A 16,036-nucleotide genomic window follows, 5' to 3' on the forward strand; every position below is an offset into this window, starting at 1 on the left:
ATTCTTAAGAGGGTCTCTTCTCCGGTCTTCAGAGAGAAGAAGAAGAAGAAGAGTTTGGATTTGATATCCCGCCTTTCACTCCCTTTAAGAAGTCTCAAAGTGGCTAACATTCTCCTTTCCCTTCCTCCCCCACAACAAACACTCTGTGAGATGAGTGGGGCTGAGAGACTTCAAAGAAGTGGGACTGGCCCAAGGTCACCCAGCAGCTGCATGTGGAGCAGCGGAGACGCGAACCTGGTTCCCCAGATTATGAAACTACCGCTCTTAACCACTACACCACACTGGCTCTCAGAGAGTAGCTAGAAGTGAGGAGGCAGAAAAAGGTCCTCCTTTCCTTCCACTCTGCAGTTTTAATCTGAAATTTTAGGCTCAGTACTTCACTCAGAAACTGTGCTAATGAAGTTCCCTGTCGCAAAATGTGCCTAGACCAATGCTCCTGCCCAAAGACACTTCAGGAAAACAATCTCTGTTTTCTGCTAAAACAAATGCTTATTTTGTTATCCGTTGAGAACTATAAACTCTAATAATAATTATAATTGCATTTTCTTGTGTTTCAGGGTCCCGGTATTGCTCATCCCTATGATAGCGGGCACATAGCAATGACTTACACTGGCCTTTCCTGCTTAGTTATTCTTGGCGATGACTTGAGCCGAGTAAATAAAGAAGCCTGCTTGGCAGGACTAAGAGCTCTCCAGCTGGATGACGGGAGGTACAGTGAATTCTGTGTTGCCAGGTGTTAAATATTTTTAGAAAGGGAAAACTGGATCCAAATACATAACGCACAGTACAGTAAAGGAGGAACTGGCGAGACTGAATCCAGCGTGAGGAAAGTGAGGACTTGAGCACAGTAAGCAAGAGGAAGCTTACATACTTTGAGGTCTATTCTTGCCAGGGAAAGCAAACGGAGACTAGGGTATTCTAGCAAGCAGAGATGTCCCCTTCTTCATTTCACATAGCACAGATAGGAAGCCTGCATTCTTGCATTTAATGGTGTCCTTCACTGGGGGTTTCAGAGCCTAGTCTTTAAACGCCAGTAACTTGTTGTCTGTTCCCTATATTGTCGGCAACTGGTCAAAGGGCTCTAGGCTACCAAAAACAGTATTTAGAGAAGTCAGGAAGTCAGGAGACTTTTGCAGATTTAGGTAGGGAAGAGTACTGTGCTATATAGTTTGCTGAATGTCCTCGGTTCTCCTATCACAGCAACTCATTAAAGGCGTACTGTATATACTCGAGTATAAGCTGACCCGAATATAAGCCGAGGCACCTAATTTTACCACACAGCGGCAAAGGCGGCGGAGGAGGAAGGAGCAGCCTGAAAGGACCCTCACTTGAGTATAAGCCGAGGGGGGCTTTTTCAGCATAAAAAATGTGCTGAAAAAATTGGCTTATACTCGAGTATATACGGTAATTCCTGCTGATCTCCAGAACCTCTTAATAGACCCTCATGGTCAAATGCTTTTACTGCTGTTCCAGTCTGGTCCAGAGCCCTTTTCCTTGTTCCAATGTACACACAGACATGACTTTGATCTCTTTGGCTTGCCTTTCAAACTGAGCATTCCTCCCTCCATTGCTGAGACTGGCTCCTTTCATAGACTGCAGACTTTATATAGATGGAAAAAGTGACTCCTGAATCTTTGGTATGGCTGCGACCAAAGCAACAACAACCATAATTTGATCTTGCTTGTTTTAATTCTTCTCCATTTAGTAGCTCAGCAATATGCTAGTTTCCATATGTTCTAGAAAGCAGACGCCACCTGGTTGTCTTAATATTTCCGGGGAGGGGGTGTAGAAATCATGAGCTTTTATGAAAAGCTGGAATTACAAATGCAGAATTCCTGCTGATTATTCCAAACCCTGCCTCTTTCTGCCACCATTTTGTGACTGGTGGACCTCCATAATTTTCAACAACCTTGGGGGAAGAAAGTTTGATAACCCTTGTTCTAGGAAGCAGAGGGCCTTGCTAATGGGACATGGCACAGAATAATTCAGTTTCGTCCCTGCTACTCAGGTGAGTGGTGGGTATGCTGGCTGCTCAAAATGGTACTTTCACTAGCTAGTGTGTGTATGCTGGCTTTGTAGTAAATGACTGAAAGAGGCCTTGTAATCACCTGACAGGGTTCTGCTTTCAGCAGGTAATTAGATCATTTCCCCATAGAAACTGAAAGTTTGAAGTAAATTATGTTTTGTTCTAAACCCCCCCCCCAAACAAACCCAGATTGAGATTCAGTTGAATAGAGCAGTAACTGTTGCATAACTTCTATATGTTTTAGTTTTTGTGCAGTCCTGGAAGGAAGTGAAAATGACATGAGATTTGTGTACTGTGCTGCTTGTATATGCTACATGCTTAACAACTGGTCAGGGATGGATACGAAGAAAGCCATTGACTATATCAGGAGGAGCATGGTGAGTTTTGCAAATCAAATTTTTTCAACTTCCTCCATTCAGAGTGTCTTTTCTTAACATTTCATATGCATACATTTTGTATTCCTGTGTGGATTGAGGAACTAAAGCAATAAAGCAGTTTCTTTGCCAGTTTTCCTGCATCCAAACATATTTAATGCAGAATATTATAGCATTAATGCATAGAGTTGCCTTTGTAATGAGCAGCGTGAGAGAGACAACATTAGGATATGCTTAATGATTTAGGACACAAAGGACTTCTAAACCATGAATTTTTATGATGCTACAGTGATATACGCTACTTAGTTTTTCTTCTTACTAGAAATAATGATGGATTTCATGACTGCTAAATAGCCTCCACTTTGATATAAATTGTTGCCTATTCTGATTGTGTACAAGAAATATTAAGCATTCTGTGCATTCATTCATGGATAGTATTAGCCCTTCTGGGCAATTCAGACTGCAATCCTTTGTGAACTTAGCTGTGAGTAAGTCTGAACTTACTGGGATTTATTCCTAAATATGTTTGCATACGGTTGCACTGTAAGGCTCCAACATTACAATCTTGTGTACGTTTACTCAGAAATATGGTACATAGCCATAGGATTTCAACATTCAAACTTCCTATATTGCTGCTTTTTATGATGTTATTGGGACACGGGTGGTGCTGTGAGTTAAACCACAGAGCCTAGGACTTGCCGATCAGAAGGTCGGCGGTTCGAATTCCTGCTACGGCGTGAGTTCCTGTTGCTCGGTCCCTGCTCCTGCCAACCTAGCAGTTCAAAAGCATGTCAAAGTACAAGTAGATAACTAGGTACCACTCCGGCGGAAAGGTAAGCGGCGTTTCCGTGCGCTGCTCTGGTTCGCCAGAAGCAGCTTAGTCATGCTGGCCACATGACCCGGAAGCTGTACACCAGCTCCCTTGGCCAATAAAGCGAATGAGCGCTGCAGCCCCAGAGTCGGTCACGACTGGACCTAATGGTCAGGGGTCTCTTTACCTTTACGATGCTATTGGCATATAGACCTTTCAAAAACTGAAAAGTTATGAGTTCATATTTTATGTTAACGTTTTCCATACTAGTGTGATTGCAACGCTGGAATCCTGCCCCGTAGCATGGTGAAAATATAATTGCTGTGGCTAGTTGGGCACAGCTTTACTTAAGGTATAAATCTAGTTTAAGTTCAAATAATTTAAATGTTGCCTTTTGTAAGTATAGAAATACAGGATTGTGTTGTGAACAGCATGGGCTATTGCCTATTATCTGTCAGAGCACATGGGTTACAGATTAACAACCCAGGCCCTGAGTTTCCTGTTCTTTTAGCTGGTACTATAAATGAGTTAAACTTGTACTACAAATTTGGAATCTACACCAGCAGACCATCATTAGCATGCCAGACTGCCACTTCCTAGGTACTGTCTCTATGGGCTTCTCCTAGAGATGCACAGTAACCAGTAGGCTGCAGTTTTGCCACCAGTTATTTCATAAAAAGAGAATCCCGCACTGCACCATCAATCCTGCACAGTGCCAAGAATCTGGCATGCTATATTTTTAGTCTTGATCTGATGTGCAGAAAGCCAGTAGCTCTTGCATAGTTAACACTTGTAGTGAGACACTAGACTTCAAGTACACTTGATTATACACTTGAATGCTCAAGTGTGCTCCAAAATACTGCTCTTGAAAAGCATGGCAAACAGATAGTCCTTCTATGTTTTCCCTCTTTAGTTCAGATTCTGCCAAAGCCGTAAGCAGTCAGCTCTCAACTGCTGTACAGGAATGAATGTGTAAATTGCCATTAGGTAAGCTGTGTCCTGGGAGGCGATTGTGGTAAAGTTGACTTTTAAAAGCTGAAACTTGAAGAATGCGTCCTGAGCTGCTTGAAAGGTCAAAAATACTATTGGTGGTATAAGGAAAACAGTGAATGCTATATTTCTGAGAGAGACATATAAAGGGGAGGGTGATTACAAATGTGCTATGTGCAGTGGCGAAGCTGCATGCTCCAGCACCGGGGACGGAGAGCAGGCGGGGGCGTGGCACGTGTCTCGGGGGTGTGGCACACCGCCCGGCGCGGTGGGGTGTGTGCAGCGCGTGTCTGGGGGGTGGCCGCGGTGGTACCCCCCTTCCCGATGGTGCTGGGGGCAGTGCGCTCCCTCCCCCCCCCCCGTTCCCCCGCCAGTGGCTATCTTTTCATAGAGCATAGCAGAATTAATTGTGTACAAGCAGAAGTAGGCATCTGGCAGCAAACGTAGGAATTTGGGGCCCTACCTTTGCTTGTGACCTATAAAGCAGAGGCAGTGAGGCTTTTGCAGAGGGCCTGCTGCTTTTCCTCTGCAACCTGCTCTCTGCTGTTCCCCAGTTGTTGTTGTTGCTGCCGCTGCTGTATTCTACCAGTTGATGCCAAGAAACATCAAACTGGGAGAATTTACTGCACAGCAATATCAGACTTACTCCACCCCTATTTCTCACCTGGGACAAAAATTCACTCCTTCTGTCCACCACCAAGAAAAGGGCATGGGGCTCCCACATGTAGTTCCCAGGAAATGGGGGAGGATCATTTGGAGAGCTTTAGAAAAGTAATTAAGAAAGGTTAAGCACCCCAGAAAATGCCTCATCTCTACTTTGCATGCGAACACTTTGTCCTGTCCTACCCTATAGTCTTCCATTTCTTTTCCAGCTTAATAGGTTGGAGGATAGAGGTGAATGCTCTGATTATCAAAGTCTGCCCCTTTTTAGATTTCTGTTATACTAGCATTCTCTGAAGACAGCGATGGCTTTTGCTTCGTGGTCAGTTAAGAGCAGTGTGAATATACCATATTTTTCTGTGTATAAGACAATGTTTTTTGCTATTATTATTTTTTAGTAAAAAATTGGGGGCCGTCTTATACATGGATGGTAGTCTAAACCACTGGGCATCTTGGGCTTGCCAAACGGAATATCGGCGGTTCGGATTCCCAAGACAGGGTGTGCTCCCGTTGCTCTGTCCCAGCTCCTGTCAACCTAGCAGTTCAAAAGCACGCTGGTGCAAGTAGATAAATAGGTACTGCTGTGGTGGGAAGGTAAATGACATTTCCATGTGCCCTGGTTTCTGTCACGGTGTTCTATTGCGCCAGTAACGGTTTAGTCATGCTGGCTACGTGACCCAGAAAGCTGTCTGTGGAGAAACGCCAGCTCTCACAGCCTGAAAGTGAGATGAGTGCTGCAACCCCATAGTCACCTTTGACTGGACTTAACTATCCAGGGGTCCTTTACCTTTACCTTTCCATCTGCTTGTAAGTTACAGTGTCATTCATGGTTTTGGAAACCCTAATTTAAAATATTGATTTCTTAATTTTGGGTTCAAAAAATAGGTGTCATCATATACATAGAAAAATATGGTATTTGTTATCTTTGTGCTTGAGATCTCTCAAAATTCCCAGCACCAGAATACATTAGTGGAGTTTTTTCATAGCAGACATGAGTCTCCTAGAAGCAAAAGTATTATATTTAGGAATTAATAAGCACAATTATTATTAACCTAGATTAATCTAGAACAGTGTTTTTTCTTCTTCTAGAAAAATAGGTGCTGATACTCACCATGAAGTTGTTACAGTATGTGTGTCGCACTTTTTCACAACAACAAAAGAGTTGCTGGTACTGCGTACTCTTGGGTACCCAACTGGTCTAGAATATTTTTGCGGCACTAATATTCAAAGTAGCAACTTCCCTTGCAACCTGAATTTTTCTCAAAAAGGGTAATATGGAGAATGGAAAATGGAAATATTTCTTTTCAACACCGTATCTACGTTTCTGAGGTGCCCATGTATTTCATTGTAGTGAACTGTTGGTTTATGTACGGTTCTGGCTTGTACTGATAATGTCCCCTTTATCACAGGCAAAACAGATGCCATTGTTAGAAGGGTGCTATTATTCAAAGATGTAGTTTTTGTTTCAACATCTCCTATGTTGTCGTTTGCAAGAAAATAAGGCTCGTTCAAGCTTGTATGTTTTTATCATTGCAGTGCAAATTTGAATGCTGCTGAATATAATTTGGTTAGGTAGCAACACTTTTGGCAAGTCAAATATTATTTCAAGTCAGTATTTTCATAGACTTAGATTCTTTTTGTATTTCTGTACCACAGCCCATGCCATTCTAAGGGCCCCTTGACCCTCATGTATTCTGTTTTGTTCCTTGGATTTACTGGTTTGTTTAGTATTGGGATACACAAGCTTTAGCACTGTCAAAGTTGGCTCAGTGAATACTTCTGTACCAAAGGTAATGTGCAGCAAGAAATATTACAGAAAAATCCAATGACCAGGAACTGTTTTGAAAACAACACTCTAGTCTGCTCTAGAATTGCCCAGCGTCCTAAAGGGCTGTGCTTTAGTTTTCCATAGCTGTAGTTTGAGCATAGAGTAAACTTCTCTACACATTCAGTAATACAATTAGGAATCTGTAATTAGGCTAAAAATATATATTCTATGCAAACAGCAAAGGCTGCTGTTTGTTTGGCTTTTCACATTTCCTGTCTTGTGTCAGTCAAACATATGAGTGCAATAATTATTGGAAGGGCGGAGGATTGCAGTTCCTCCTTTAAAAGGGCAAAGTTCCCAGTTATCTTACAAGCAAGATGACAACAGTCAGTCTCAGCATCCAGATAAACCTTAGGTCAGTGTTCTGTGTTTTTTTAAGTATCACGAGTTTGGTCCTGGAGTAAACTAGGTCCTCTACCTACCTTCAAGCTAATTATTTTATACTTGGTGTGATGTTCCATTCTCATTGTTTATGACACACCTGATTATCTGGGCATCCAGTGTCAATAAGTAGCAGATTACTTTGAGTCAGCTGATTAGTTTTTAGGAAAGGGTGGACATTGTTTGCTGCCTTCATTCTTCCCCCACCCTGACCCACGGGTGGCAGTCACAATAGCTTGTCAATGAATTTATTGTCTCATAATGGCATTATCTGGGCTCCTGTATAGAGTGGAATAACACCACTACCACCTAATAATAATAATAATAATAATAATAATAATAATAATAATTAATTTAAGCACTGTCTAGCTGTATACATTTGGTTATAACTTTGAAGTTAGTCCAGTGTCTTTGAAAAGTTATCTCCTAGGCTGTTGGAGACTAGAAACAACTTTTGGCCAAGGCCATGTAGTTTTACTAAAATGAAGTGTACATTCAAAGGTTTGCATGAATGCTTACATTTGCCTGCCTTTTGCCTTTTCAGTCTTATGACAATGGGCTTGCCCAAGGAGCCGGACTTGAATCTCATGGTAAGAGTATTTGTTTTCTTAAGGATCACTTTAATACAGTGGTAATGAGATAGAACACTTCTGCAAGGAAAAACTGCACGCACTGAGAAACTTTATTTTTGAGCTTGGCTTCATTGCAGGTTATTGACAAAATTTGGATATCATGAATCTTGTGCTGAGAGTCCTCCTTGTGAAAGTGATAAATAAGCAATAAGGGCATTACTTCAACAAGAAGGACTCAACACAAGATTCACAATACCCAATTTTTGTCAGTATCTCTCAATGAAACCAAGCGCAAAAAGGAAGCTTCTCGGCATGTGCATTTCTCTTTGCAGAAGTTTTTAAGTGAGCCCAGACTTGGGGGGAAATGTGCGTATGTCGGAGCCTATGATAGCATAGTCTAATCCCTTAATTCTTGTGTTACATCTGCACCTGGCCTAAAACTACAGGCAAAGTAACAAACATGCATACGGTGGTATAAGTGGGATGACAATTGGTTAACAAAACAGTAACATGGTTGAGTGGCTTACCAGTCGTTTTGTTTGAAAATTGTTTGTCCAGCTCTATATGTACTTAACTCAATGCCTCCTCTCTCTGCTAGGGTGAATGACAGTGTATCACTTAAAATTGTCTTTTAGATACAGTAGTTTATGTAAACTGGGCTTCCTCAGTAGCTCCATGAAAGACTGAAAACTATGTTTGGGAAACTCTTGTCTGGTTTTTCAGGTGGCTCTACTTTTTGTGGTATTGCATCCCTGTGCCTAATGGGTAAACTTGAAGAGGTATTCTCTGAGAAACAGCTGGACAGGATAAGGAGATGGTGCATTATGCGGCAACAGAATGGTTATCATGGCCGACCTAACAAGCCTGTGGATACCTGCTACTCATTTTGGGTTGGAGCAACTCTTAAGGTAACTTGAAAGTTGAAGCAAGACACTGTCATTCATAATCTGCCTTCTGACTATTTAACTTCTGCATTAATAAGTTAATTTAGGTTGACCTTTAATATCAAAGGTGCTATTTTATGTCCTATAGTTAATTCTAGAAATTCATTCTTCTTCTTAAAAAGTAAGGGTATACAAACTTTACAATTCTCTATTTGTACTTCCGGTGCATGTTAAAACTGACAATGTGTGTTAACACGACAAACTTTTCTTTCAGCTTCTGAAAATATTTCAGTATACAAACTATGAAAAGAACAGGAATTACATTTTATCAACCCAAGATCGCCTTGTTGGTGGATTTGCTAAATGGCCAGATAGTCATCCAGGTAAATGAACTTTTTTTGCCCACCTACATGAGAGGGCGAAGGGGAAGGAAAGGGGGCAGGAAGAGAAACCATAGCCAAATACTTATAACATGAAAATGAAACATTAATACTTTTGGTATGGTAAAAGAGAGTAGTGACATTGAACACTAACAGGCTCTTACTAACGCAAATCATTTATAAGAACTTCTTAAGCCATGATTTTGGCTTTACAGATTGTGCCAGCTGGTGTTTTGGTTACATAACCAGCAGTAGATTGGTTGAAAACAATATTGTGCGCTACATCCATAGGGAAAAAGTAGATGAGAACAAAAGGTGAAGGAAATTGGAAGTAGATATTAGTGTTTGTATAGTGGCGCTGAAGTAGCACATTAAGAAAAGGAGTATGGTGTCCGCATTTGCATAATTGTCCTAAGGAATGAATCTCTTTCCTATCCATTTTTGTTGTTGTGACAATGTTCCCGTTTAGTTACACAACCCATTAGCATAACATCTGTTTTGGAACCATTATTGAAGATAGATATTGACGAGGGGAGATCACTTTGCACAGAGGGAATATATACTACTTATCTCGCCTTTGAAAGTGTTAACAAATGTGTACCAAAATTTGATCCACTATATATTGCATACCTGCAACTCCCAAAAACCTTTGAGAAAATACCTTGCCAAAGTCTCCTAAGTAAACTTACCAGTCATAGGAACTAACCAGAGAAGTTGTGTTGTTGGGTGGCATGTAAGTATTGTAAATAAATACTTAAGATAGTACTCTTCCTGTTACAGGTTGGTAATGGGTTGTAAAACAGGAACAAGGTAGAGGTAAATGGACATTTGTTACAATAAAGGGATGTAAGTCGTGCAGCCACACAAGGCTCTTCTGTATGGAGAATGGAGCTGTGCAACTTACTCCTGAATGTCCAAATTTGCAGATGGCTTCACATTATTCAGGATGATAAAAATCTAAGCTGATACTGAAGAGCCCTATAAGGTGTTTCCAAACTGCGTGAAAAGCCAGTAAAATCGCAAGTGAGGTTCAGTTTCAGAAAATGTAAAATGATGCAAATTGCGGCAAAAAATCCTAATTAGATACGCATGGGGGTCTGAACTGCTGTGGCTAATGAGGAAAAACCTTGGGGTCACTGAAATGTCAAACTGGTGGCAGCAGAGAAAAAAAATTATATCATTCTCAGTGTTCTTAGAACTGTGACCACAACATGGCTTTTACAGTATGGCGGAATTTGGAATGATGTGTACGGTTGTAAATTAAAAAATATTGCCAGGGGCCAGAAGACTCTGCAGATTGCTAGAGGCCATTCTCCTGGGATGACAGCTTTCCTGTCTGTGAGTTCTTCATTTACACCAGATCTGGGCAAGCCATGGGCTGCATCCCCCAAAGCCCTCTAGACCTTTCTACCGTTGGAGAGAGAGAGATAGAATTGACAGGCAGGCATTCGTGTGTAGCATGTAGAGCAGCACTTTGGAACTCCACTCTCAACCCATCTTCTGTGTGCCATTGAAATATGGAGTGTCCACATCACCAATTGAAGCTTTTGTGTGCTAGACTACAAATGGAGGGCCCTATATAGTTGGAACTTGTAGCATGTGCTGTTTGGTATGGGGATGGGGCCAGTAGGTTATGCCCTTGCTTCCACATGCAACTGTAGGCAGTTCATGATAGTCTGCCCAGAGCTTTGGCAACCTTGCGAGAAAACTTCTTTTAGGGCTTATTATGAGCTGGGGCTTAGCTCTGGAATGTATTTTCAAATGCTAGAACTCAGCCGTGGAACCTGTGAAGTGTGGTATTAATGCCTCTGTGTTGGTATCTCCTGCTTTAGAAGGACATTCTGACAGTCCCAGCTAGCATCTTTTCCAGACGTCTGCTATTCTACAGGAAGGTAGGATAGAATCTATCACTTGTAGTTAGCAATAAGCTGATTTAACTAGTTCGTTTTTAGACCTAGAGCAATGGAATAGCTTGCTGAAGTTCTCTGTTTGAGCTAGGGCTTCCTGCTGTCATGATTTGAACCAGAGTCTTCTGTACTATGTGGCATGCACTTACAGAGAATGGCTGAAGAGGTTGGGCTTCTGGATCAGAGGGCCTAATTTTCAGCAGTTTCAAGCCTCTGCCGTTCCTTAAACAGCTGAAGGTTCCGATAGCTTCTAAAATTGTCTTGCTGAGTTGAATGAGGGGCATTAAAACTGCTTTTATCCATAGAAGTAGTTGGAAATTGTGCTCAGAATGCTGGTTTAACTAAGCATCATCATCTAACAGCTTGAGACTTGTGGGAGAGAAGGAAGGAACCACCACGATTAAGGACTAACCAGGTATTGAAACTTTGTAAGTCTTAAGGTCTAAACAGCATAAGCAGTAAAAAAAATGAGGGTTTTGGTCTAGATCAAAGCACAAATTCTCCTGCTTCCATTTCTGTTCTCTTGCCTCTAGGTTGACACCCTTGTTCCTTTCTGTAAGGTAGGGTAGGGAACCTCAGGCCTTGAGAACAAGTTCAGCCTTCCAGACCTCTCTGTCCTTGGGACCCTTCCCAGGCTCTGCCGCTTCCTAAGCCATACCCTTCGCTGTCCCAGGTCTTCAAATGTTTTTGACCGGCTGGAATGTTTCCTTGAATTGTGATGATGTCTCTTGCTTACCTGAATAGAGAGAGATACAGGTAGAAACATTTGATTTTCATGTGGCTGGAATGTAGTTTACTATCAAAGAGTAAAAAATCTGTTGCCCCAGCCAGCTTTTGCCCTTGTGGTCCTTGTGAGGTTGTTCATGATGGGATGTGGCCTTTGGGCTGAAAATTTCACACACACACACACACACACACACAGCCTTCATATAAAGAAAATGCTTGAGCATTTTTAGAAAGAAAAACAACAACCAGGATAGCTTTTTCTGTCTTATTAATACTTCTCTGGAAGTGTTTCCAGACATGGGATATGACCCAGCATCCTTAGGAAAATGTCTGACATCTAGAAGTTATCCAGATTCAAAGGTGGTCTTTCATGAGCAGGAAGGAACTTCTGCTTTTGGAAGCCATCCTCCCATGCCTCATCATACTGCGGGGGCTACAGTGTAGTGGAGGAACCAGGAATGCCCAGTTGCAGGAGTAGATTCTGTGTCTCCAGATCCAACACACTGTCTCACTTGGTTGACCAGCTGCACATTTTTAGTATTATTTGGTTGTTCTGAGCACACATACAAATTCAATTTCGTAAAGTTTTGGGTGGAATGCTGTGTAACGCTAAGGAAGTCTTTACATTTGCAACTTGTTTCTCCCACCACTGTGTACTCCCTAATTCTGTTTTGTAGGTTCTCTCAGTCCTTTGGGGGGAGGGTGTGTGGTGGGGCAAGCATAAATTCATGTGCTGATGGAATGAGTGCATTGGATACCACCATTTAAACGATCCTTTCCATTCACCAAATATGCAACAATTAAAAAAGCAGCAACCACCTTTGTTACATGTGTTGTGGAAGGAGTGGGGGAAGGGATTTTCACTTTGATGGACAGATCTAGTTGTTAATCACAGTGAATTATTTCCTAGGACCTTCAATTCACAATGATTTGGAAGAGAGGGGTTTCTTCACACGGGTGGTCGTTCTCTGAATTTTGGCTCTCAGGTCAGGGTGTTAATGATGAAGTTAGACTATTTGAGTGGCTTCCTTTTCTGATTTTTTTCCTAATAAAGAATCAAACAACATAGTGCAATCTCCCTCTCTTCTTTTTCATGGACGGTACTTCCAGGAATGAAGGCAGATGGTGAGAAAATGCAGACTTTTCTGGGTGGGTTAAGCAAGGTACAACACTGTAGGACAGTGGTTCCCAAACCTTTCTCCTCATGGATCGCTTGAAATTGCTGAGTTTCTTGGCAAATCACTATTAATTTTATAATGAAATGATTTTAGAATGTTGTACTATTTTATTGTTGTTAGCCGCCCTGAGCCCGGCTTCGGCTGGGGAGGGCGGGATATAAATAAAATTTATTATTATTATTTATTCTTGTTTTTCCACCTGTTGTAGCAGCTGACATGCACTGTGCTAGGTTTTGGGTTGAATTTTTATAGACGTGCTGTGGACCACTTTTTAATTTTTTAAGATTCTGCAGTATAGTCAGAGTATGTGTGTAGAGCTTCAGATTTAACAGATCAAGTTTAGGCTGTAATAATGAATAGAACTGGAACAACACAGCGGCTCCAAAACAGACTGAGCGGCTACACACCCCTTATGTGCCTTTTGGAATTGCCATATATCTCTTTGAAGACTTGTGATGACTTTAGTCTTTTGACTGTATGACCTGGTATGTGGGATGTTGTTGGGAACTTTAAAGCAAATTAGTAGGCACCTGTCCTTTAGTTTGGGACCCGCTAGGTGTTCTATAGGGCTGAGCTACACCTTGTTTTCAAAATCACAATATATCACCAGCTAAACATTGTGATAAACTGATACATTACAACGTCTGGAATAAGGATGGAGCTATGTAGAGGCATTGGCTGGCTTCACGGTTTTTTTTACATTGTGATTTTTTCAGGATGCACACATCATAATTAGCAGTATAGTGGCAGGTCAAAAATTATGAATCTGATATCACGATATGGACTTCAAATTGGTTTTGGACGATATATAGGGTTGTCATATTTCCAAAAGTAAAAGCCAGGAAAAGTAGTTTTTCCAAAAGTAGTTGAGCTTTTTTAAGGAAGCCCCCAAAATTGTTGAGCTGTTTACAAAAATGCCCAAAAAAGTGATTTTTTGATTGACTTGCCTTCCCCCGACATCAATTCCGCCTTTGAAATCCCGGTAGTGTCTGGGATAATCCAGACATATGGCAGCCCTACGATACTGTATATAAATATATTGCCCAGCCCTAGTCTTCTGCTATTTATAGTATAAAATTTGTCTCTTAAAAAATTAAGATTGAACTCTTCACCAGGCTTTTTCTCATTTCTGGAATACTATATGGATTCTGACAAAGTTTAATATAAAAGCAGGTATAATGTGATGTGCATGACTACATGACTGTATTTTGTCCCAGGAGGCAGAGTAAGGTCATGGCCTTCAGTGGCATCCCTGTGGAACAGTGGTTCCCAACTGGTGGGCTGTGGACCCCAGGGGTTCCACGTATCCCATCCCATCCCATTCCACCATTCACATAACAAAAAATACCGTAGAGATAACATTTTTTCAAAAGTAGGGGGTCCATGGGTTGGCTTTTGAAAAACGGGGGGTCAACAGTACTTCGCTAATTGGGAACCAATGCTGTTGAATATTTCTGTTAAGTAATGCAAACTTTTAATAATGACAAGTATGTACTGCTTCCAGGGGTGGGGTGGATCAGTGCTACTTTAGTGGAATCACATGCGCTTGTGCAGCTTGGAATTCCTTGGTCCTTGGCATCAGGGGTGCCAACCTGCAGAAAATATTGGGGTGGGGAGGTAAGCCCCGCCCCACATAATCAGTCACATGACGTAGCGCCTGCACACCATTTGAATGGCAATACCCATCAACTTTAGGGGGGCCTGGCCCCCTCAAACATTTTATTGGGGGGCACACGAAGGGACCTTGGCTGAGTTGGCTCCTATGGTTGGCATACGTCCCTTTCTCTCCCCCTCCACCCCAATTTGTTGTCTCCCATAGGCTTTAGTTACTACAGACAATTTTCAGACAGCAAGAAGGAATATTGTGTGTTGATGCTGTGTTTACTACTGGCATGCAGTGAGATATTTTTTTTTCTTGAGAAAATGACAATTGTCTACTGCAGAATAATGCACATCCTCTGATGTCTCCTCCCAGATGCTCTCCATGCCTACTTTGGGATCTGTGGCCTGTCGCTAATGGAGGAGTCGGGCATTCGCAAGGTTCACCCCGCCCTGAATGTAAGCACACGAACCTCGGAGCGCCTTCTGCACCTTCATCAGATCTGGGCAACCAAGGACTCTAAACAGTGTTCAGATACTGTGCACGATGCCACATGACTGATTTCAGACTCCAGTTGAGCTTGGTAGCATAATTGTAGCCCAAGGTGAAAAGCCATGTATAACCAATGTGCTCTTTTTAAGTGCTGGAATCATACAATCAAGTTCATGTCACTGGCATCATTCAGACAGCAAATGGCCTTCAGCCAGTTATTCTGGATTGGAATTTTTAAAAATTGCTTGCCCCTACAGATGTTGTCTTGGTTTTAATGAATCCCTTCAAAGCAATGTTGTTCTATTATATTACTTTAAACAGTGCAATGGCAAAGTGTAATGATAATAAAAAGGATATTAAAATGTATTTAAGTATTTTCATACTTAATCCCTTGAATTTACTGAAATTTATTTGATACATTCTTCATATAAAATCTTATAAATTAAGTGTTGATTACTAAAAAAAAGGTGTCCTTTTAAGGTAGATGGCAATTCTATAACCTTTGTAAAAAAAATAAAAATAAAAAAATAAAAATTATTTTATTCATTATAATGGACCCGATATGTTTGCATTATTTTTTAGACACCTTGGCTGCTGCTAGTTGGAATATTTTGAGATAACACTTGGAGTACCACAGTTTTAACTGAACTTTAATGCTATTTTAAGATGTATCATTCTAACTGAAAAGAAATAACTAAAAGAAAAAAGTATTGCAGTTGATGTGATTTGCTACAAAAAATTGGACAAAGGTAGTCCAGTCTTTCCTGCATTCTGTGATCTTATTTATCCCACACAATCAAATACTTAACTGAAATGAGTGTAGACAGCAGTCTTAACTGCCCTTTGTTTCTGTCACTTCATTTTGGGGCTTTTTCCTGCTTCTTCCTGCATTATTAGGGGAGTTGTCCCACTGTTTCTGTGTGCACATTCAATACCTTATTTTATTTGCCCTTTTTCAAAGCAAAGGAGCCATATTTCATTTCCTCGTTTTGCAAATTGCATCACATTTATTTGGGGTTCTCTAAGCCTTCTTGGGGGGACGCGGGTGGCGCTGTGGGTTCAACCACAGAGCCTAGGGCTTGCCGATCAGAAGGTTGGCGGTTCGAATCCCCGCGACGGGGTGAGCTCCCATTGCTCAGTCCCTGCTCCTGCCAACCTAGCAGTTCGAAAGCACTTCAAAGTGCAAGTAGATAAATAGGTACTGCTCCGGCGGGAAGGTAAACAGCG

General features: G+C 41.5%; 1 protein-coding gene across 3 annotated transcripts in view; it reads left to right on the forward strand.

The window, feature by feature from the left end:
• Window positions 1-15,361, forward strand: part of PGGT1B (protein geranylgeranyltransferase type I subunit beta) — a 29,948-nt gene extending 14,587 nt beyond the window's left edge. Inside the window, exons 4-10 of one of the 3 annotated variants that reach the window (XM_028748513.2) lie at window positions 558-709; window positions 2,271-2,403; window positions 7,615-7,660; window positions 8,366-8,550; window positions 8,801-8,909; window positions 10,739-10,798; window positions 14,693-14,829. In XM_028748513.2, coding sequence (XP_028604346.1) covers window positions 558-709; window positions 2,271-2,403; window positions 7,615-7,660; window positions 8,366-8,550; window positions 8,801-8,909; window positions 10,739-10,764 — 651 coding nt within the window. In that variant the 3' untranslated portion in view covers window positions 10,765-10,798; window positions 14,693-14,829. Of the gene's footprint in view, window positions 1-557; window positions 710-2,270; window positions 2,404-7,614; window positions 7,661-8,365; window positions 8,551-8,800; window positions 8,910-9,686; window positions 9,710-10,738; window positions 10,799-14,692 lie in introns of those variants that run through there. The other 2 variants (XM_028748514.2, XM_028748511.2) reach the window with 2 other exon arrangements.
• Window positions 15,362-16,036: the final 675 nt, after the last annotated feature.

Source organism: Podarcis muralis, chromosome 11 (assembly GCF_964188315.1).
Source record: "Podarcis muralis chromosome 11, rPodMur119.hap1.1, whole genome shotgun sequence".
NCBI classification, from domain to species: domain Eukaryota; kingdom Metazoa; phylum Chordata; class Lepidosauria; order Squamata; family Lacertidae; genus Podarcis; species Podarcis muralis.